General features: G+C 36.6%; 1 protein-coding gene across 1 annotated transcript in view; it reads right to left on the reverse strand.

Moving 5' to 3' along the window:
• VPS13B (vacuolar protein sorting 13 homolog B) overlaps positions 1-17,978 on the reverse strand; it is a 424,599-nt gene that overhangs the window by 73,530 nt on the left and 333,091 nt on the right. The window contains 3 exon segments of the mRNA XM_032708140.1: positions 6,288-6,472; positions 6,815-7,022; positions 9,622-9,821. Coding sequence (XP_032564031.1) covers positions 6,288-6,472; positions 6,815-7,022; positions 9,622-9,821 — 593 coding nt within the window.

The following is a 17,978-nucleotide window of genomic DNA, read 5'->3' on the forward strand; positions in this document are numbered from 1 at the left end:
CCCTAAAATTTTCTCCAGTAGACCTTGATATTTGGTTAATTTCATCACCACTTTTCTAAACCGTGCTCTGTTTCTTAGGACACTACATATAGAAGAAAGGCCAAAAAAGGAGGTCTTAGCACACATTCATCTTTTCTTCAGCTGTTATAATGCTGACTACACTTGCATGCCATAGGAATCCCGTCAGGTACACAAGGGACACATCCTCAAATACAAAAACCTGTCAGTTGCAGTTCAGTAGATATTTTAACTTCATATGGAAAAACGAGCAAATGCCATAGATTATCTTCCTTTTGTTTCGTAAGCTTTAACAGCTTGCATTTCTCACGGGATGACAATTCAGGAGAAAGAATTTTAAGTCTGTGTTGGTGATGCAGCTTAAATAAATCAGAGAACTCAGATTTCGGAGCATTATACATCATATTATTACTTTGATTAGACAAATCTGGTTTTCTCCTGCATTTAAATCCATGGCCACTTATGTAAATGGTCTTGTGACAATGCATAGCTTTTTGTTTGAGAGAGGGGGCAATGCCAGCAATATCCCTTATTGGAAAGATAACTCTACAATGCAACAGTAAACACTGAGAATCTCTGTAAAAAGTTCACTAGTTAAAACAGACCTCCAGTTGTACAGGAAATCATTTGCATATTCTGTTCACCTGCTTGCACAGAACAGCAGAATATTTCCTTGATGGCACATGCACTGTTTTCCTATCTTGGCGAGCCCCTCCTAATTTTTGTTCTCTCCTCTGCCAACCCAAACCTGTCAACCTTGTTCTTGGTAAAGATAAATGATATAAAAATATGACCCAGATTAAATCAGAAAAGTAAAACAACAACAGACTAATCACAGGCAAAGATAAATACATATCTGAGATTCTCAAGACTGCAAGAAGACATAGGAAGACTTTGGGAAACTAGATGCATAGTGCAAGTACAGCTCTAAGCGCCACAACACTTTCTTTGAGGTTAAATATCTAAATGTAGCTAACTTCGTATTGTATCTGCACAATGTGAAAGTCTAAATCACTAACTGAATTTTTTCCCCGGCAACTCCCTCCTTTGAATTTTAAAAATATCATAGTAATGAAGAACACTTGTCCTTTCTCAAATGCTGAACCTGACAGATCCAAGGAACTGTACAAGCACGGTTGAATTTAGCATCACGTGACAGCTCTGAAATACCATCCTTTGTTATGATGTGGAATATATTCTTCTTCAATTATTCTTTATGTTCTGGGACAGTGTCATTATCTGCATAATCATGAACTATTGTTTAGAATTCAAGACTCTCCTACTACTTTCTTCCTAATGCCTTACTTCCAAGGCAACCAGAACAATCAGGATGGAGGAAATTGCTACAAACTCTCTTTCAGCTGTCCTAGTAGCCAGTTCAAGCCAATGTCCAATTTGGGAGATGAAGAGAGAGACTATTAAGCCCTTACTCTGCAGTTTAGACTGCCTAGCACATTCTTGTTCCTGAGATGCTCATTTATCTCCTACAGCTCTGACATCTCTGCAAGAGACATTTCTATATACATTATAAACTCAATTCTGCTTGAAGGCTATCACCGTGCTTCCACATCTCCATAGAAGACATTTTATGGTCAGATTTCATAAGAACAAGAATGATCACTGCCCCCCAACTCCAACTTTAACTGCTACATACCAAGACCATTATAGAGCAAATAGAAGACCTGTTGCCCTGTAATGATGAGCTGGTTGCCTTTTAGCATACAGTTTACTGTTAAACTGGGAAACTGAGGCATGACTTAAGTCTTCGCAATGAATACTTGCTGAGACAAATTTATAAACACCTGTACAATAACTTTATTATAGAAATTATCTACACAAGAGATTGTCCTAAATGTAGCATTAACTAAACTTTGGGAGCAAAAACAGTAGGCTTTGTCTCCCTGGTTTTGTGGACATATTTTCTTTAAGTACTTAATAAAATAAGCTTTCGAAGTTGCTCATCCACATATCTTTAACCACAACACTTTCTCTTACCAGCAATCTACGTGAAGGATTTAAGTTTCATTCATTATAACAAAGAACATCTCAGAGAGCATCCCTTTTTGAATTATGAATCTTCAATATTTTTAAAGTAAAGGCATTGCTACCTCATCTTGCTTTTTAGCTTTTGAATTAATTTTGTGAAATTTTTCCAAATTTGGACTTTCCTCTGCTCCTCAGGTGGCAATATAATTCTAATGTCAACACCATTCTACTCTTTGCCCTTGCTGCTTTGGGCAGTAATAGACTATCCTGATTTACATGACATTGGATGGACTCAGCGCTGGAATTAACTTCACTCTTATGAAATATGCGTTGTGTTAAGTGAAGTTATAAGTGGAACATGCTTTTTCTTCTCCAAATATTTTAAAAATAATCTCAGCAACATTCAAGATTAAAATGGTATGCCTCTACCAACATTTGAGTAGCTGCCTGAAGGTCTTTTCTGTAGATCTCCTTCATACAAGGAGTACATTAGTGGTGGCTCAAAGCAGTATTTATCACATTACTTGGATAAGACACAGCCTATTTACTTTTTCTTCTTACAAGAACGTGAAACTATGCTCTTGTGTGTATATTCCTTCACCCCACATTGACCTTTACTGAGATATTTTGGTTAGACCTTTCTAAACATCAATCAAAAAATTTTCACAACTTGAAAAACGGGCAACCATCACTGGAAATGATACAGAAACTGACAGAGCAGTCAAGAGAACAGTTTTGATCAAGGAATTAGAAAGATTTTCAGTGTAAAAGACTCAGGAATATTCTACATCCATAGCATATTTGTTTCTTGATACAGAACCCAGTATCAACTCTTTTTTCCAGTTAGGTTTCACTCAAACCACTTGTAAGCAATTCATAAATTGGTTTCTGCTTCACTTAATTGATCTTGCATTTCAAAAATAAAACCTATGTTCTCGCTTCATTAGTAAGAGCTTGCAAGTACTACCACAGAAACTTTGAAACAATCTTGAGAAGTTATATTCAGAAAAGGTCTTGGCAGTGATGTAGACATAAGAGGATCAAAATAAGAAAAGGTCTCCAGATAAAAAAGGGTCAGAAAAAGATGTCAGAGAGTGGCTTTAGTACCTGAGGATAAGAAACACCTTATGTCACTCAACAGGAACTCCTTAAAAGTTAAGAAGAGATATCAGAGAAGTCTAAAGGTGTTTCACCAAATACTAGTTATCTGAAAGAATGGTAAATCACAGAGCCAAGAACATTTGTAGCATGTGAAAATGAGACAATGGGAGATTAAAAATTAAAAAGAAAGTGTTTGCAATGTCTGTTAGACAGGAAGAACAAGTTCAAATACTCTCAACCTCCCCCAAAAAATACAATCCTGATGCAATTTCTTGCAAGCACATCTAAGATTCTCACTTCCTTCAAACAATTAGATCAAACTTCTATTTAACATTGCTAAAGAAAATGCAACGTGTTATGCCATGGCAGAAACGTCAGTTCTTCCTGTTCCCTTCACAAATAAAACAACAATGTTTGGACTGTAAAAAGCAAAGTATTAGAAACTTGATCAGTGAAACTTCTTAGCTTTGCAAAAAAAACAAGTAAAAGCATAAGAAAATAAGCTTTTGGGACAATCTACAAATAGCGGTAAGGTAAGGTTTTACGGAAAAAAACATAGTTCAATTCAACTCTTACAATCTGAAGCTGTTCTCTATCTTTTGGCCATAGCAGATGACACACACCTTCAATATTTAGAAAAATTCTTTTTATGGTGAAGCTTTTCCAAGTTCCAGGAATTTGAAGAATAGCTATAAAATCAGAGACTTCTAAAACCTACCCACGATTAAAACGATATGCTAGAAGTTTAACACAGATAGAAAGCTAGAAGAAATGTCACAGTAACTTAGAAAGAAAGAAAGAACATGCAACTGGCAGACTTTTAATTCATGACAAACTACAGAAGTGCACCTTTGACCTGATTCAGGTGAAGCAGAGGCTTAAGGGAGACTGGTAACACAGTGGGTGACATTATGGGTCCTCCCTGCATTTGAACACATACGCAATCCTGGAAAAGTTTTTAAAATGTATTTTAATATATTTTTATCATTATTATCTTCAAATTCAGATCCCCTGATGAAGTCTTTGGCTTGCAGATGTTTCTCTAATGTTTCATTTCAAGAATTGAAGACAATAAATGTTGTTTTGTCTTTTTTATCTTTAATGAATTTTCCATATCCACTAAATACACAGTATGTTAATAAACAAACATATATCTATATAGGAGAAAAAGTGGAGCTGATGAAAGGCCTCGTGATTGATCTAAATTAGAACCTGAAGTTTAGAATAAGTATTTGGTAAATGCAGTTTACCTAAAAAAAATTGAAAATCAACTCTGTATTACTTATTCCACCCACATATCTCTGTTAGATTAATAAAAATATGCACACTGTCCATGTTCGTAATGGTTGTTTATCCACACTGTGCAGAGCTTCTCTGTGTAGGGATATGGCCATTTCGGGAAAATATGAAAAATCACCACCTCAAGCCAGGCAACACTTACTGCCATAATTAATGACCCACAAGCAAAATGTGGATCCTCTTGGCATTTCTGCACTCTATGTGCCCAAGATCAAAGATCTGAATACGTGTCCTCTAATTTGGCTGACAGCTTTCATCTCTTCCCTTGTAGTAGAAATATGAAGAATTACAGTAACAGCAGTGGAAGCTGACAGAACCTGACTGCTGGGGGCTGACCGCTTCCTGGTCTCTATCTTACTCTCTGAGGCAATCTCAGCAGACAGGAAAAAGGATTGCAACTTCCTTTCTTTCTCTAGACCGCAGTATGGAAGCACAAAGCAGCAGAACGTGTGTGCTACTAGCAGCCCAGCTTTGTATGCCCACTTGAAGAAGAACTGCTATTCCCCCTGGACAGGGTCACATTATTACACAAGCACATACATTATAGCTCATGACGTCTGTTATCTATAAGGGCAGCGTAATGTAATTACATCAAAAACTTGGTGTGCTGTGTTCCAAAAATACCGTCGTGAAAGAGGGCAAAATGCTGGCTTTCATAGCAACCTAATAGGGTCATCAAGACAGCCTAGAATAACACAATTTTGATCTTTGATTCAAACCTCATGCCAAGTGCAGCTGATTTTTTTCCATTTAATTTTAATTTTCATATAACTGAAAGGAGTTGACATTTGGCTGTCTAGAGGGCAAAGAAATTGGCAGGACACTTACATGATCTCACTAACAGTATGTGCATGGTAATAACATTATACCATTTATCTGAGGAAGATTATCCTACTTCCTCATAACTCAAAGCATATTGGTGCATAATTCAATTTTAAAAGCAATTTTTAACATTATAGCAATAATGAAATACAATTCAACATTTTTTAATAAATAGGAAGATTGAGGAGATATTTATTTCCCTTGACTCACAACACTGTTCTAATTAAAAACCAGATTGAAATTTAAAAAAATAATGACATGTCCAATTTGTAATACAAAAGGGAAACTGTGATTAACAGAATTAAAACTGAGCTAAAATCAAAATAGGTATGCAAGGAATAAGCGAATTTATAAAGAATTATACTAGACAGGAGAAAATGTGACTACCTGACTGTGCACATTAGAAAGCAACAATTCCGGAGTTAAGGATCAGTGTAATTGTGAGGTACGGTCTACCTGTGGGGCACCGAGTCATACGGCTGCAGCACACGGCCCTCCTTCAAAGAGCAGTTCCATGATCTCACACAGTCAAATTGGACTGCCCACTTCAACCCTCTTCAAGCAAAACAAGAGAAAACAGGCCCTTTCTTTCTACCCTGTGGATCTTACTAGAAGCAGCACAGCCATCTGCCAACACAGACACAGGAGAGAATGGCTGGAGTGGAGATTTTAGTTCAACGATTCCACTGAATCTTGGAAATTTCAGACCAGGTCTTCCTCACATACTTCAGTTTCAAAACAAATGAAGTTTTAAGCAAGGACTGATAAATGAAATCACAGGAAGTCAGAATAAAAACTCTGTATGCTCGCAAACCAGAAGTGACAAATTCTAGCTAGCTTATGCAATCGTAAAACTTCAGAGATAAGCGGTTAAAAAGTCTGCACAAGTACTTCTAGAACTAAAGATGTGCTCAAGCTGTGGAATTTACCTCCTATTGATTTTATAGAGCTCCTGACATTGGTTTTGTATTTTATTTTTAATAAACCGAGTTTGAAAATGCTCATTTTACAGCAGTAACATTTTCATTTGTTACTAAATGTAGAAAACTCTCATTACCCACCTGAAGAACATCTCCAAGGTCAGCAGTGCTAATATCTGGGTCTTCAGTCGTATTAAAAGGAACAGGGTTGATTCTTACAAGAGTGAGCACTCTGGGTTCTGGGTATCTCCACAACATCATTCCTGGACTGTCCTCAGTTTCATTGTAAAACACAACTTCATAGGCACCAGGCAGCTTTTGTGCTTCTGTCAAATGAAAGAAAGCTACAATCTATTATACAATTTCTAGAAAGAAACATGCTGGTTTATGAAACCAAAGTGGTTAAAAGTAAATTCCTTGGGATCAAAAGGAGAGAAAATAAAAAAGCAATTTCCCTGACTTTTAAAAGATTACAGCTTAATGGAAAGAAATCAAAAAAGTCTTTTAAAGTTTTGGTTGTTTTTTTTTAATTCTAGCAGATGTCATTTCAACTGCTTTTCACATAAATGTAGTTATTCATTGTAAGAGGCAAGTAATCTCTAATAGGTTACTACTGTTTTTACTTTATAATCTAGAAAAAAACCAGAGACCCATAATATTCTTCTTACCTGCATCTTGTATATACTGGAACAGGCCTGTTCTCAGATCATCTGAGGTATGCTCAGTTTTGGAGGCCTGATTCCTTTCCATAGAAAAACAAGTTGGATGTGTACGTTCAGGTGCCAATGTCTCTACACTGCCCTTTTTAGTAAGGTACTGCCACAGAAGCTCCTGGAGAAGAACTAAACAGTTCAAATGCTCTTGACCCCAGAAAACCTTAAAAAAAAAAAAAAAAGGAAAGATGAAACAATTACATTCAGATATTCAGTCATTTTTGAAGGGAAAAATCCTTCCCTAAAACAACAGAAACTTTATATGGCTTTCAGCCTGCTCTACTCATGCCATAATTGCTTGTAAGTATCCTTAATGTGAAAATAAAGAACAGAAACAACAAAAAAAATTTTTACAAAAGCATTTGGCAAATTTTTTCTTTTCATCATTTGAGGAAAGCATTAATTCCTACCACTTAACAATTCATAGTGATGCTGCCTGGATGACCGCAGATCTTAAAAGTCACATTCAAGAACAGTTCGTAATGTTAGGATTGGTCACAGGTTTTGCAGTTTAAGATATGACAAAAAAACCTTAAAGATACAAAGTTTAAACTGTTCAAGGACCTTGTTGCTCCAAAAGCGGAATTCTGGAATACATTAAAAACTGACACAGCAAAGAAGGCGACTTGAAAGACATACTAAAGATCATCTTAAACACAAATTGAAGCATAGGAATTGGATGTTCTGCAAGTCCTCAGAGTGCGGTTAAAAAGTTTAAAGTTTTTGGAAGTTTAAAACAGAAATACAGAAAAATATCTAATAAAACCTGGCATTCAAAGTCCAGAAGATTCACAAACTTTATAGTAAAATAAAAGGCAAGTAGACATTCCTCTCTCCTGGTTTTGACAAGCATTGCTGCTTTTCTCAAATCAAGCTGCTATTTAAGAGAATCATATTAATGGGGACAAGTCTTTTAGTCTCTATGTGCAGAAGCAGGTCTAGAACCAACATGGAAGACAAGGAAGCAAGTAGAAATTAATAAAGAAATTAGACTTGGAAATCGGTGTGGGATGAAATCAAAATCTCCAAACAGTAATTTAAAAGTCCATAGTAAGGGTGTGAGTAAAATAAACAAGGTAAGTATGCACATAAATAGTAGTGCAAAGTTTTTCACTGGGGAATATCCATTTTCAAACATGAAAAAAAATCAGACGATGCCTAAAGGGAGTGTAGTTTAGCTGTCAAGAAGAAGGTTTTCCTTCCACTCAGTCTGCATGTAAGCCCGTAGAATAAACCACGACCCTTTTGAAACTCGGCCACAGCCAGTCCTGAGCTAAACATTCCCAGGCTACCCAGGTACCCCCCTAATGTAGTACATCTCTGCTGCAGTTTCTAGAGTACCTCTGGGCTCAGAGTCCCACTCCTGGTCTACCACCACCTCAGAGAAGCTCTCTGTCACCTAAGCCAACCTCAGAGGCCTCAGTTCCCCACTGATGGAGGAGGGATGAATGCTCTTATGCCCCCCTCTCCCCCCGACTTTTATTAATTTTATTTTCAGGCATCTGGGAACTCCAGGGCATGGAACTCCTACTACAATATTACAGATGAAGCACCAGTTTCATATAAGCTCTCAAGGCTCTACTGCAATACAAATTAACAGTGGTAGAAGATGAGGTCTGTTTAGAGCTGGTAAAATCATTAGCCGTAAATAAATTAATTTGAAACAGAACTGCTAATGCTTTTGTCAGCATTCTCAATTCTATTCTGCCAGACCAAATACTTAACTGTTTTCTGCAAAAGCTAATTATCCCAGTGTATTCTCTAATAATAAATGGCTCTCTTGGATTTATAGATATTTTTCTGGTATTCATCAAAACCCCAAAATTTTTGGAAAAAAACCCAAAAAACTTTCATTAACAACACACAGGGGTAGTCAGCCAAGTACCTATGAAAAACAAATTAAAAAGAAGCAGAGAAACAAACTGACTTTATTTATGCATTAAGATATATATTTTTTTTTTAATTTGCATTATTCAAGTAGCCCTATCCCCAGTGCTGTGGTTTGAATAACTTCTACTGCCAACTCTGGGAAAATACCTAATGACACGATTAAATGACAAAATTTCCTTTTCGTGTTTTATATGCTTGATTTATGTATTTATTTTAAAACATTTGTTGTGTATAGATAGTACAATAAAAATAATTAAAACAAGACATATCTTAAAGCCCACTTGTTCAGGCCCCAGAGAATCTATTTTTCATTTCAAGAACTCCCATGCTTCCTGGACTGGTTTCAAGTTGTGGGCACTTCCAAAATGGAGAAGATAGCACAGCAAACTGAATGTTAATTGCTACAAACAACAGTTTGTAATTACTCCCATGAGAAATCCATGTAAGTTTGAAAAGAAAGGATATGTACTTCTTAGAGTTACCCCTACGCACTACACACACATAGCTCATGAACAGACAAATACACACCCATCAGAACAGCATCCTAGATATTAAGTGCTAGTAATTTGATCCAGTAGTTTTAGGGAACACACACATATAGCTACAATACAGGGCTTGAGTAGTATTAAAAAAAAAATCAAAACCAAAACCCTGTACATGACTTTTCAATCAATAGCTTTACATGAAAGAATAGATACTTATTTTATAAAGTAAAATAAAACCCACTCAAATCAAACATGCAAAAAACCCCAACCCTGTGACCTACTGTAGGAAGTAAAGCTTTAAAGGCTTTCATAGAATTTATTTATGAAATCTCAATCATCCAAGGGCAGTCCAACTCAATAGCAGAACCATAAGCATCTTATACAGACCTGCAGCAGTCCTCCTTTCAAATCGATGTATATTTTTGGAATAGATTGCTCTGGGCCCGGATCACCACTGTGCTTACACCACTTGGCTTCCACATTAACAGAGCAGCAAAAAGGGCCCATCAGAGATCTGGCTCTTTCCTTGAGACTTGTTTTAAGTAAGAAATTTTTTATGTCAAGGACAAAAGATGATCCATGGATTCCTAAAAGAGAGAGAAAGAAAATTAATCCTGCTGGTGATCATTCTCCCAACATTTATGTGCTTATTTCCTGAATTCACTTTACCACGAGCCTGGGAATCCCCGTCTGCAAGCAATTACTCACACAAGTAGTCCTACTACTATTCCACTATTTCGTGGAAATACTTGTGTGGACAATCCCTCTCCTCTCCAAGCAAGGGCATCACAGTTGGGCCACAAGTTTGGCAATTTTGTAATTATACTCTTTTTTAATTTAGCTTGCTCTTCCCACACTATCAAGCATGTCTTATATGGTGTTGCAGTTAGGGAGCAGGTATGTCTCATCCACATTCCTTGCAAAGAACTATTTGCCAAAACATGACTTTCTACATGTGAGTATTTTCAGGTTTATGAGAAGAGACATTTTTCAATAAACTATGAAATTTTTTTTCAAAAGAGTATATTAAGAACAAGAACAGCTGCTTCACTTGATTATATTTTAAACTAATAGGCAATAGGCATTTTAAACAATGCTCTGCTTTTGTTCAGGTTAGTTACTATAACATAGCACCTTGCCAGACTTTAGAGTGCTTAGCAGAAGAGTACGGTTTGAATTTAAATAATTCAAAACAAATGCTTATCTCAAAATATGTAATGTGATTTTCTGAAAAAAATAGTTTAATCTACACTTTTCACATCATAACCATTTGCACTTTACACAGATTTATAAAACCTAAAAATGATGACAGCAGATTACATTTCTGACAGAACTTACACATTCTCATTAAAGACAAAAAAATTTTGAGGAAAGAAACACCTTCTAGAAATGTCTCAGCTCTTATGAATCACTGTTTAATAAACAAACTATACTTAATATCTCTGTTTCTTTTGTATATTTATACGGAAAGTACTACATCTGAGGTTGGCTTAACATTTATCTCTTCTAGTGCTCGTACTTAGACTCAACACTCTGAATATTGGATGTCACTATACTTAATAATGCCCACAGCTTATTTTTCTAATGAAACTGGATATTTACAAAAGGCAAAAGATTAAAAAAACACCTAAGGCTTACACACAGATGTTTCAAGGTACAGTTTCATTTTATATTTTCATACCTTTGCTAGTAGAAAAATCCCACAAAAACACAACTCGCTGTTTTGAATACATGCAGTAAAACCTCTCCTATGAATCTCTTCTGGAATCCAGGAAGAAGTATATCTGTATCCTGGGTTTTATGATTTCATGATACTGAGAAATATTTTATATAATGGAAGGAAATATATTGGATTTTTTTTTCAAACCAGCATCCGCTAGGAAGGTGGTCCGAGAGTCCCCCACTGCAATAAAAGCATCAAATTGTGTCCAGCCTGGGTAGGAACCACAAACTTGAACTATCTCTGCCTTGAGCAGCTTGGAATTTAGTAAGAATGATCAAGGGTTCGAAGGAACCATCGCCCCATGCCAATCAACAGGACTGTTGTCACTGACTGGGAAAGACGTTCTAGCTTTGGGGTTTTTTTATTTAGGATGGCTTCTGAACCCCTGCATCCAGTCTCATGTGTAACAGGCTTATAGGACAAAATCTGTTCCAAGTGGATTTTTGACTGAACTGAACTTCAGTGATAATCAAGACAACTGACATTAACACACCCTGCCACCTCTCCTTTTGGTCCTGGTTCAGGTTTGATTCTGTAAACCGTGGAATGAAGCAGCTTCACGTCTTAAACTAAGAAAAAAGGTGTTTCTACAAGAAGGGTTCACCCTGCTATCACAAGTTATTTTAAGAGGGACTACAATATTTGGAAATTCAGTTTTTTCATGTTCTACACGGAATTTTGATTTTAAAGTAGAGAAATTCTTGGTAACTATTGCACAATTCTGCAATATACAGAAATGTTCTATAGGTTTATTGGAGTATGTGCCAAGTTGCAGAAATAACAAAAGGGAAAAAGGAATGCCAGAATACAAGTGATTTTATTTATGTTTTCTTTCATTGGGATTACATTTGGAAGGATTATGCTTTCCAGTCTCTTTGTGTTGTCATCTCAGCTCTACAAAGTACAAAGAAAACACAATATCCAACAGCTTAGAAACAGAATGGAGCATTCAGCACATAATACTGCTGGTTCAAAATCAGCAGTGCCTTTCTCAAATGCTAAGTAAACAATGAAAAATGAAAAAACAATTAAGAATAAGAAAGTGTCAGTTAATTTTAAATACACGAAATATTACAAGACACATCCATGGATTGTGTTTAACAAATACCAGGAAAAGCTCAGGAACTCAATAAGAGATTTTTCTCTTATTGGTCTCTCTGGGACCCAGATTGCTCCCGTGTAGGCAAGAATCATACCCCCATCCTTTCTAGCAGTTATATCTACGTGTCCTTTTGGGGATGAAGTGATTCAGTATAAAAACCACTGTTCTCTTAATAAAAAAATACAACGCAGAGAGCATTCTGACAAACTTGCACAAAGTGACGTCTTGAGGACGGTTAAAGAAAACAAATGAAGAACAAGTATGCACAAACCTTAAAAAGCAATTGTAAATAAAGCAATTGTAAATTCTTTCTTTGGGCCTGAGGGAAACTTCAATAGGGTACTGTTACTATGGAAATCCTAAAACTATATGTTCACTTAGTGAGGGGCTTTCCCATGACTAAAGCAATTGTCTCAGAAAGGTAAAGATGCAAAATCATTTTCCTCTGTTTTTTTCCCTCCTACAGGGTATTTTCAGTAGGTCCTTCAATACCTCTCTCACAAATCTCTATTGTAGAAGTCTAACTTCAGTTTAAATAGATTAAATCAAAGTCTCCATTTATGAACTTGAGATGGCACCACACAGAAGCAATATATCTTAATAAATGATTGTTGTGATATGTAGAAGTTAACTTATGCTGTTTGGATTATTGCTCACGAACACCAATGTGCTTTTCAGTACATGCAGTAATTTACTTCTAAGAACAAATAGTTTCATGACTTTTAAAATACTCCTCCAGGAGACTAATAAATATGAAGCACTTGCTTTGGACAGTGTTTAAAAAATGCTGCCAGCCCTCCCCTATCAGACTTCATCCAGATCCACAATAGCACCAAAAAATGCACCTATGCTAATGGAGCAAAACAGAACTGACACGAGGCTTCTGCATGCCACTGGAAGGATTACCTTTATGATGAGATATGCTGAAAAGGAAAATATCCAGGTATTTCTACATGGTTAGAAATAATGTAGGAGAGCTTGAAAAAAAGCTAGCACTTGCTTGTTAAGTTCAGGAAATTAACTCGCTCCGAAATTAAAGACAGAGATCATTTCAAAAGAACAGTGAAAAAAAATTACTAAAAGACATTTGCTTTGATATTCTAACATCTTTTTCTAGTCAGTAGAGACCTGATTTATGCTAACATTTAGAAAGACATCTCATAGAATCAGAGTATCCTGATATAGTTATACATATAGTTAGATTAGGGTATATATATATACATAGAGCTGTATTAGCATTTACTGATAGTAGGAAGCTCCATGCTTGTTAAACTGTCCTGTGCGCATAAATTCATTTGCATGTACAGAAAAAGAAAGAGCTGTCCCATTTTAATAGATGGAGCAAATAGGTTAAAACAATCCTTGCCTTATAGTAACAATCACTTAGTGTTTAGGCAATACAGGTGTTAAGAAAGAGTTCTGTTATTTTTCCTGCTTCATAAAGAGAAAGACAAAGTTTTGATACTAACTGTGGACTTTCTGTTTTCAAAAGCAGTTCAACACTGATATCTGAATCAACTTGAAATGAGTAGAGATGTAGCAGGAATTTTTTTCCTTCTATTATTCTCTGTACATTTTGCTCTTCCTTAGCTGAAAATCCTGTTTGGTCCACTGCACTGTCACCTAATACAACATAGAGTATTATTTTAATTGGTAAACTTCAATATGGGACAGGAGTTTTAAAGAAAATGTAAACACATGTATTATAATAAAGATAGCAAGTGGCACTCGACTATAGTCAAGCTATGTTTTTAAAAGCCTCTTTCAAAATCTAGTAGCTTTGCTACAAACCATAGTGCTAAGAAGAAAGCTGCTATTCTGAGTGTGGGGCAGCTCAAAAGAAGGAATGTGTCCCAGAGCACAGAGCCTGCTGTGCTGGTTCAGATGCATGTGACAGATGTGGTCTGCTCCGACAGCAGCAGCTGGACGCCTGTATTCCACCCTAGGGTTTGTGGTGCCCTCTGAAAGAAGTAGTCCAGGCTCTCCCATGGGTCCTCCATGCCTGGGCAGCAGAGATACAATCTGGCTGCTGAAGGTTAATTAGCAAGTGGTTTTCTTTAGTACCTTCTACTAAAGTGATAATCTGTGATATTTGCTCCTAAGCATTCACTCTTTGTAACATTTGTAAGGTCAGGAGCTAGTTTCAGATTGCGGATGACATTGAGATAGCTTTGAATATGTAAATATGCCATTATATCTAATATAATACTATTATCTATATGACTTTTTCCTCTTAAGAAAACGTCAGATACATTATGTAATGAGTAGTTATACTACAGTTACAATGCTCTGTGCTATGTTGACAGGTGTCCTCAACAAACAAAGCTTCTAAGAAGAAGGGGTAACAAAACTATGAAAATAATTGCGGGGGCAATACTGCAGTTAATTTAAGCACCAACCCATTTATCCAAGTCTGGAAACAGCAGCAGCAAATAAATGGTGAGGCATAGTAAAGGACAATTTTCCAGGAGAGATTTAGTTAACAATCCAATGACTGAGCTGGATTTCTCGTTAGTTTCGAGCTGAATTGTACGATGGTTCATTCTCCCCACGAGAACAATATTTACACATTACCAATTAGCTATTCTTTAGTGAAAGAGAATTTCTCAGCATTACACGGGGACACATGTGGGCTGTGCGAAAACATGAGATGTGTAACACACAGGAAACAGAAAGTAATGATCTAAAACAGGCCAAACCCTTGAATTCATCACTAATAAATGTCCCCATGCATTCAGCAGCACTGGCTGCTGTGAGCCTGTTTTCTTCAAGTACTTCAAACACTAAAATCCAGGAACATTTATTATTTTAATCCATTACAGGCAGTGCTTGATTTAACTTTATTGGTTGTGGTGGTGGTAGTAGTTATAGTGGGGGTAAAGCTATGTTCTTTTACACATAATTTCAAAAGGGCTTAATTATACTTTATAGCTCAGGCCAGGAATCCTGCTTGTTTTGTGTCTAACAAGGTTCAAATGGAGTTCAGGTCAGTGATGAATCAGAAGGGAAGTCAAAGATGGTTATCTATTTGAAATGAGCTCATCTCCCTTAAAGAATAACTGGGCAGGTACATCATGTTCACTACACTACTGCATACTAAATAACTGAAAAATCTCAATTCACTTGGTGATTTGGTAATTTTGGATTTCATGATGCCTGATCAGAGAGGGCTTATTAAAGTTTAGATTTCAAGTATTGGTGAAGGCTGTCTTTGGAGTACAATAATATTTGCAAAGCTCTATATTACCCTATGTTATTCCAATTAAGTGGAAAAAAATGCATAATATAAAGCAACAAAAATAGTGTTCATTTTACATCTGTGAGTCCAGATTTCAAACCTGAGTGCTATACAGACATGAGTTGTACTTGGTTCTCGTATCATAAACATTTTAGATATCAGTAGGTTTCAGAAAAGCAACATTCTTACTCCAGCTTTACAGATGGGCATGGAAAGGTTCTTCAAAAAAAGATCTATGTATTTTCACATCTTAATTTTAGCTGGTTGGTTGAAAACTTTGGTTTATTTTCAGGAGACAGCTGGTACCTACAACTGTCACCATTATAAAGTTGTAGGTACTTAGCACTACCGAAAAATCAGACACTGAATGGTTGCACAGTAAATGAAGCATTACAAAATAGTGGATGTCACTCAAACTGTAGCCCAGTATAATTCACAAAGTTGAATTAGAATTACAGTTTGGGTGTCTTGCTTCTCTGCTCTACACTTGATTCTCTAGATTTTGACTGCTTTAGTAAACTAAATAGTCCACGAAGTAGAGGGTAACTTTTCTCTATAAATAAACCATGCTGAAGATACTGCCTGGCAGCAGCAGAGGTGTTAGAGCCTCTATAACCCAGTGAATTATGCTTGTGGAAGTTCAAGGCTTGACAGATATACCCAGGCCACACAAATTTAAAAGGCTTTACTCCACTCTTGGGATGTCGTTCCTGAGGATTAAGGATAGTCCAGGTCCGGGCTCCTATATTCTAATCTTCTCCTCCTTTCAATCCTTCCTCCCCCTTCCTCCTCTATATACTTCTCTGAATTCTCTTTCATACCAGCATGGCCATTAAAGTGTACCTGTCTAGTGAGCCAGCTGAAGGAGACAATCTTGCTGGAAACTTATCTTTCCTGTTGCTTTTGTTTTCACACAGATTAGTGCCCTGACTCAAGTTAATGAAGAGCTACCTGAGTAACTGAGCTAGCACAAGGCAGAGTGCAGAAATGTGCAGCCACAGTAACCTAAATTTCATATGGAATTGCACCTTTTGTTTGGGCAGCAAGCTGGTGATCTCATCCCATAAAAATATTCTTGATATAGAGAAAGAAAGAAACGTGTTGTCAGTATGTCAGCAACTTAAACAGCTTAAGGAACTGGTCCCTAAGACTGCGCAACAATGCCTTACCTCTGTGTTCTGTACCTCACACTGAAAAATGAAGATTGAACTGGAGGAACAGCATAGAAAGCGTGAAATTTATAAAGAAAACTTCCAGCTTTCACTGTTATATATATCTTCTCATGAATGTAAATATTCTATCAAGTTGACTTCCATGAAAATACTGTATCACTTACTACTGCCACAAACAGCACTGGAACCCACACAACAAAAGAAATTCCAGTCTCAAAAAATATGTAATTGGTTTCACAATAAAAGCTGACCATATTTGTTCTGAATCAAATTTCATTTGAAATAGTTTTAAAGTTGAGTTACTCAAACTGTAAATGCAGTTCTACAAAATCATTGCACACTGTCTTGAACAAACAACCTACAAGTAACTTCGTTTTTAGCTTTTTCTCTCCCCTGAGTTAATGTGCTAGTTCATCAGTAGCAATTCTGAACCCTATTACAAAGTATCAGTAGGGAATCTGACCAGGATTAATAGTGGTACTCAGTCCTGGGATTAGGTGGTGTCTTGTTTCATGGATTTTAGGCCATCTGTTCTTCCCTCCTACGTTATACTCCTGCAGAACTATAAACGCACCTCCACCTCAGGGACTATAGAAGGGAATTAGAATTCTTCTGCTTTTCATTATCACAAGATTCAGTAACTCATTTCATTGTCAGGATAATCCCCTTTTACTCTTTCTTTTGCGCTTGCAGGATATGCCAAAATGACAAATAAAATCCCAGATGTTAGAGACCTGATGAGGTCTCCACCTTTTCTTGAGTGTCGGGTTTAAGCTACTTGGGACACAGTGTCAAATCTGACAGGACCCTGATGCCCACACCCAATATTCATTAAGGTTTGTTAGTGATTTGTATAGCTGTCTACAAGCTGCACTTCCACCTCAATCCTCAGTGGCCATTTAAATATTTGGTTTGTCCTCTGGATTTTACTGACAGAGAATTAATTTCCTATTGTTTGAGTATTGGAAAGAGTTTATATTTCTTTCTAAAAGTAACAAACGTCTTCTGGGTGTTGTAAATGGCTTGTTACTGCTGCATATTATTTTAGGTAGTCATATCTAATTTAAAGTTTTATTTCCCCATGGGCTAACTTGCATATCTGCTGCATGCAAAGGCTATGACAACGCCTTAGCAGAGTCTTCTCGAGAGAGTTAGTTCACTCCAAAATGAAGTTTGGTCTTTGCTTTATACCAATTAATATCTGCATTTAATTTCTAATAGTTCTGTAAAGTATCTGAAGCATGTAATTATTTTCAGGTTTAGTAAAAATACTTGCAATTATCATATGCTCGACTAGTGTTTATTTTTTTCACCCTTATTTATAAGCTAAAGTAATTATCTTTACATATGGGAGGAAGGGCTGGGGAATCCTGTGTATGATTCTTGAAATATTTTATGTCCATAACTCTCAGTTCAGACACTGAACAGCAAGACTTCCCTCCTGCCTCCAGCCAGAGTAAAATAAGGCTCCACTGTGAGGCTACGGCTTTTTGCTGTCTTTCACTTTGG

The sequence above is a fragment of the Chiroxiphia lanceolata genome, chromosome 1, assembly GCF_009829145.1.
Source record: "Chiroxiphia lanceolata isolate bChiLan1 chromosome 1, bChiLan1.pri, whole genome shotgun sequence".
In the NCBI taxonomy this organism is placed as follows: Eukaryota; Metazoa; Chordata; class Aves; order Passeriformes; family Pipridae; genus Chiroxiphia; species Chiroxiphia lanceolata.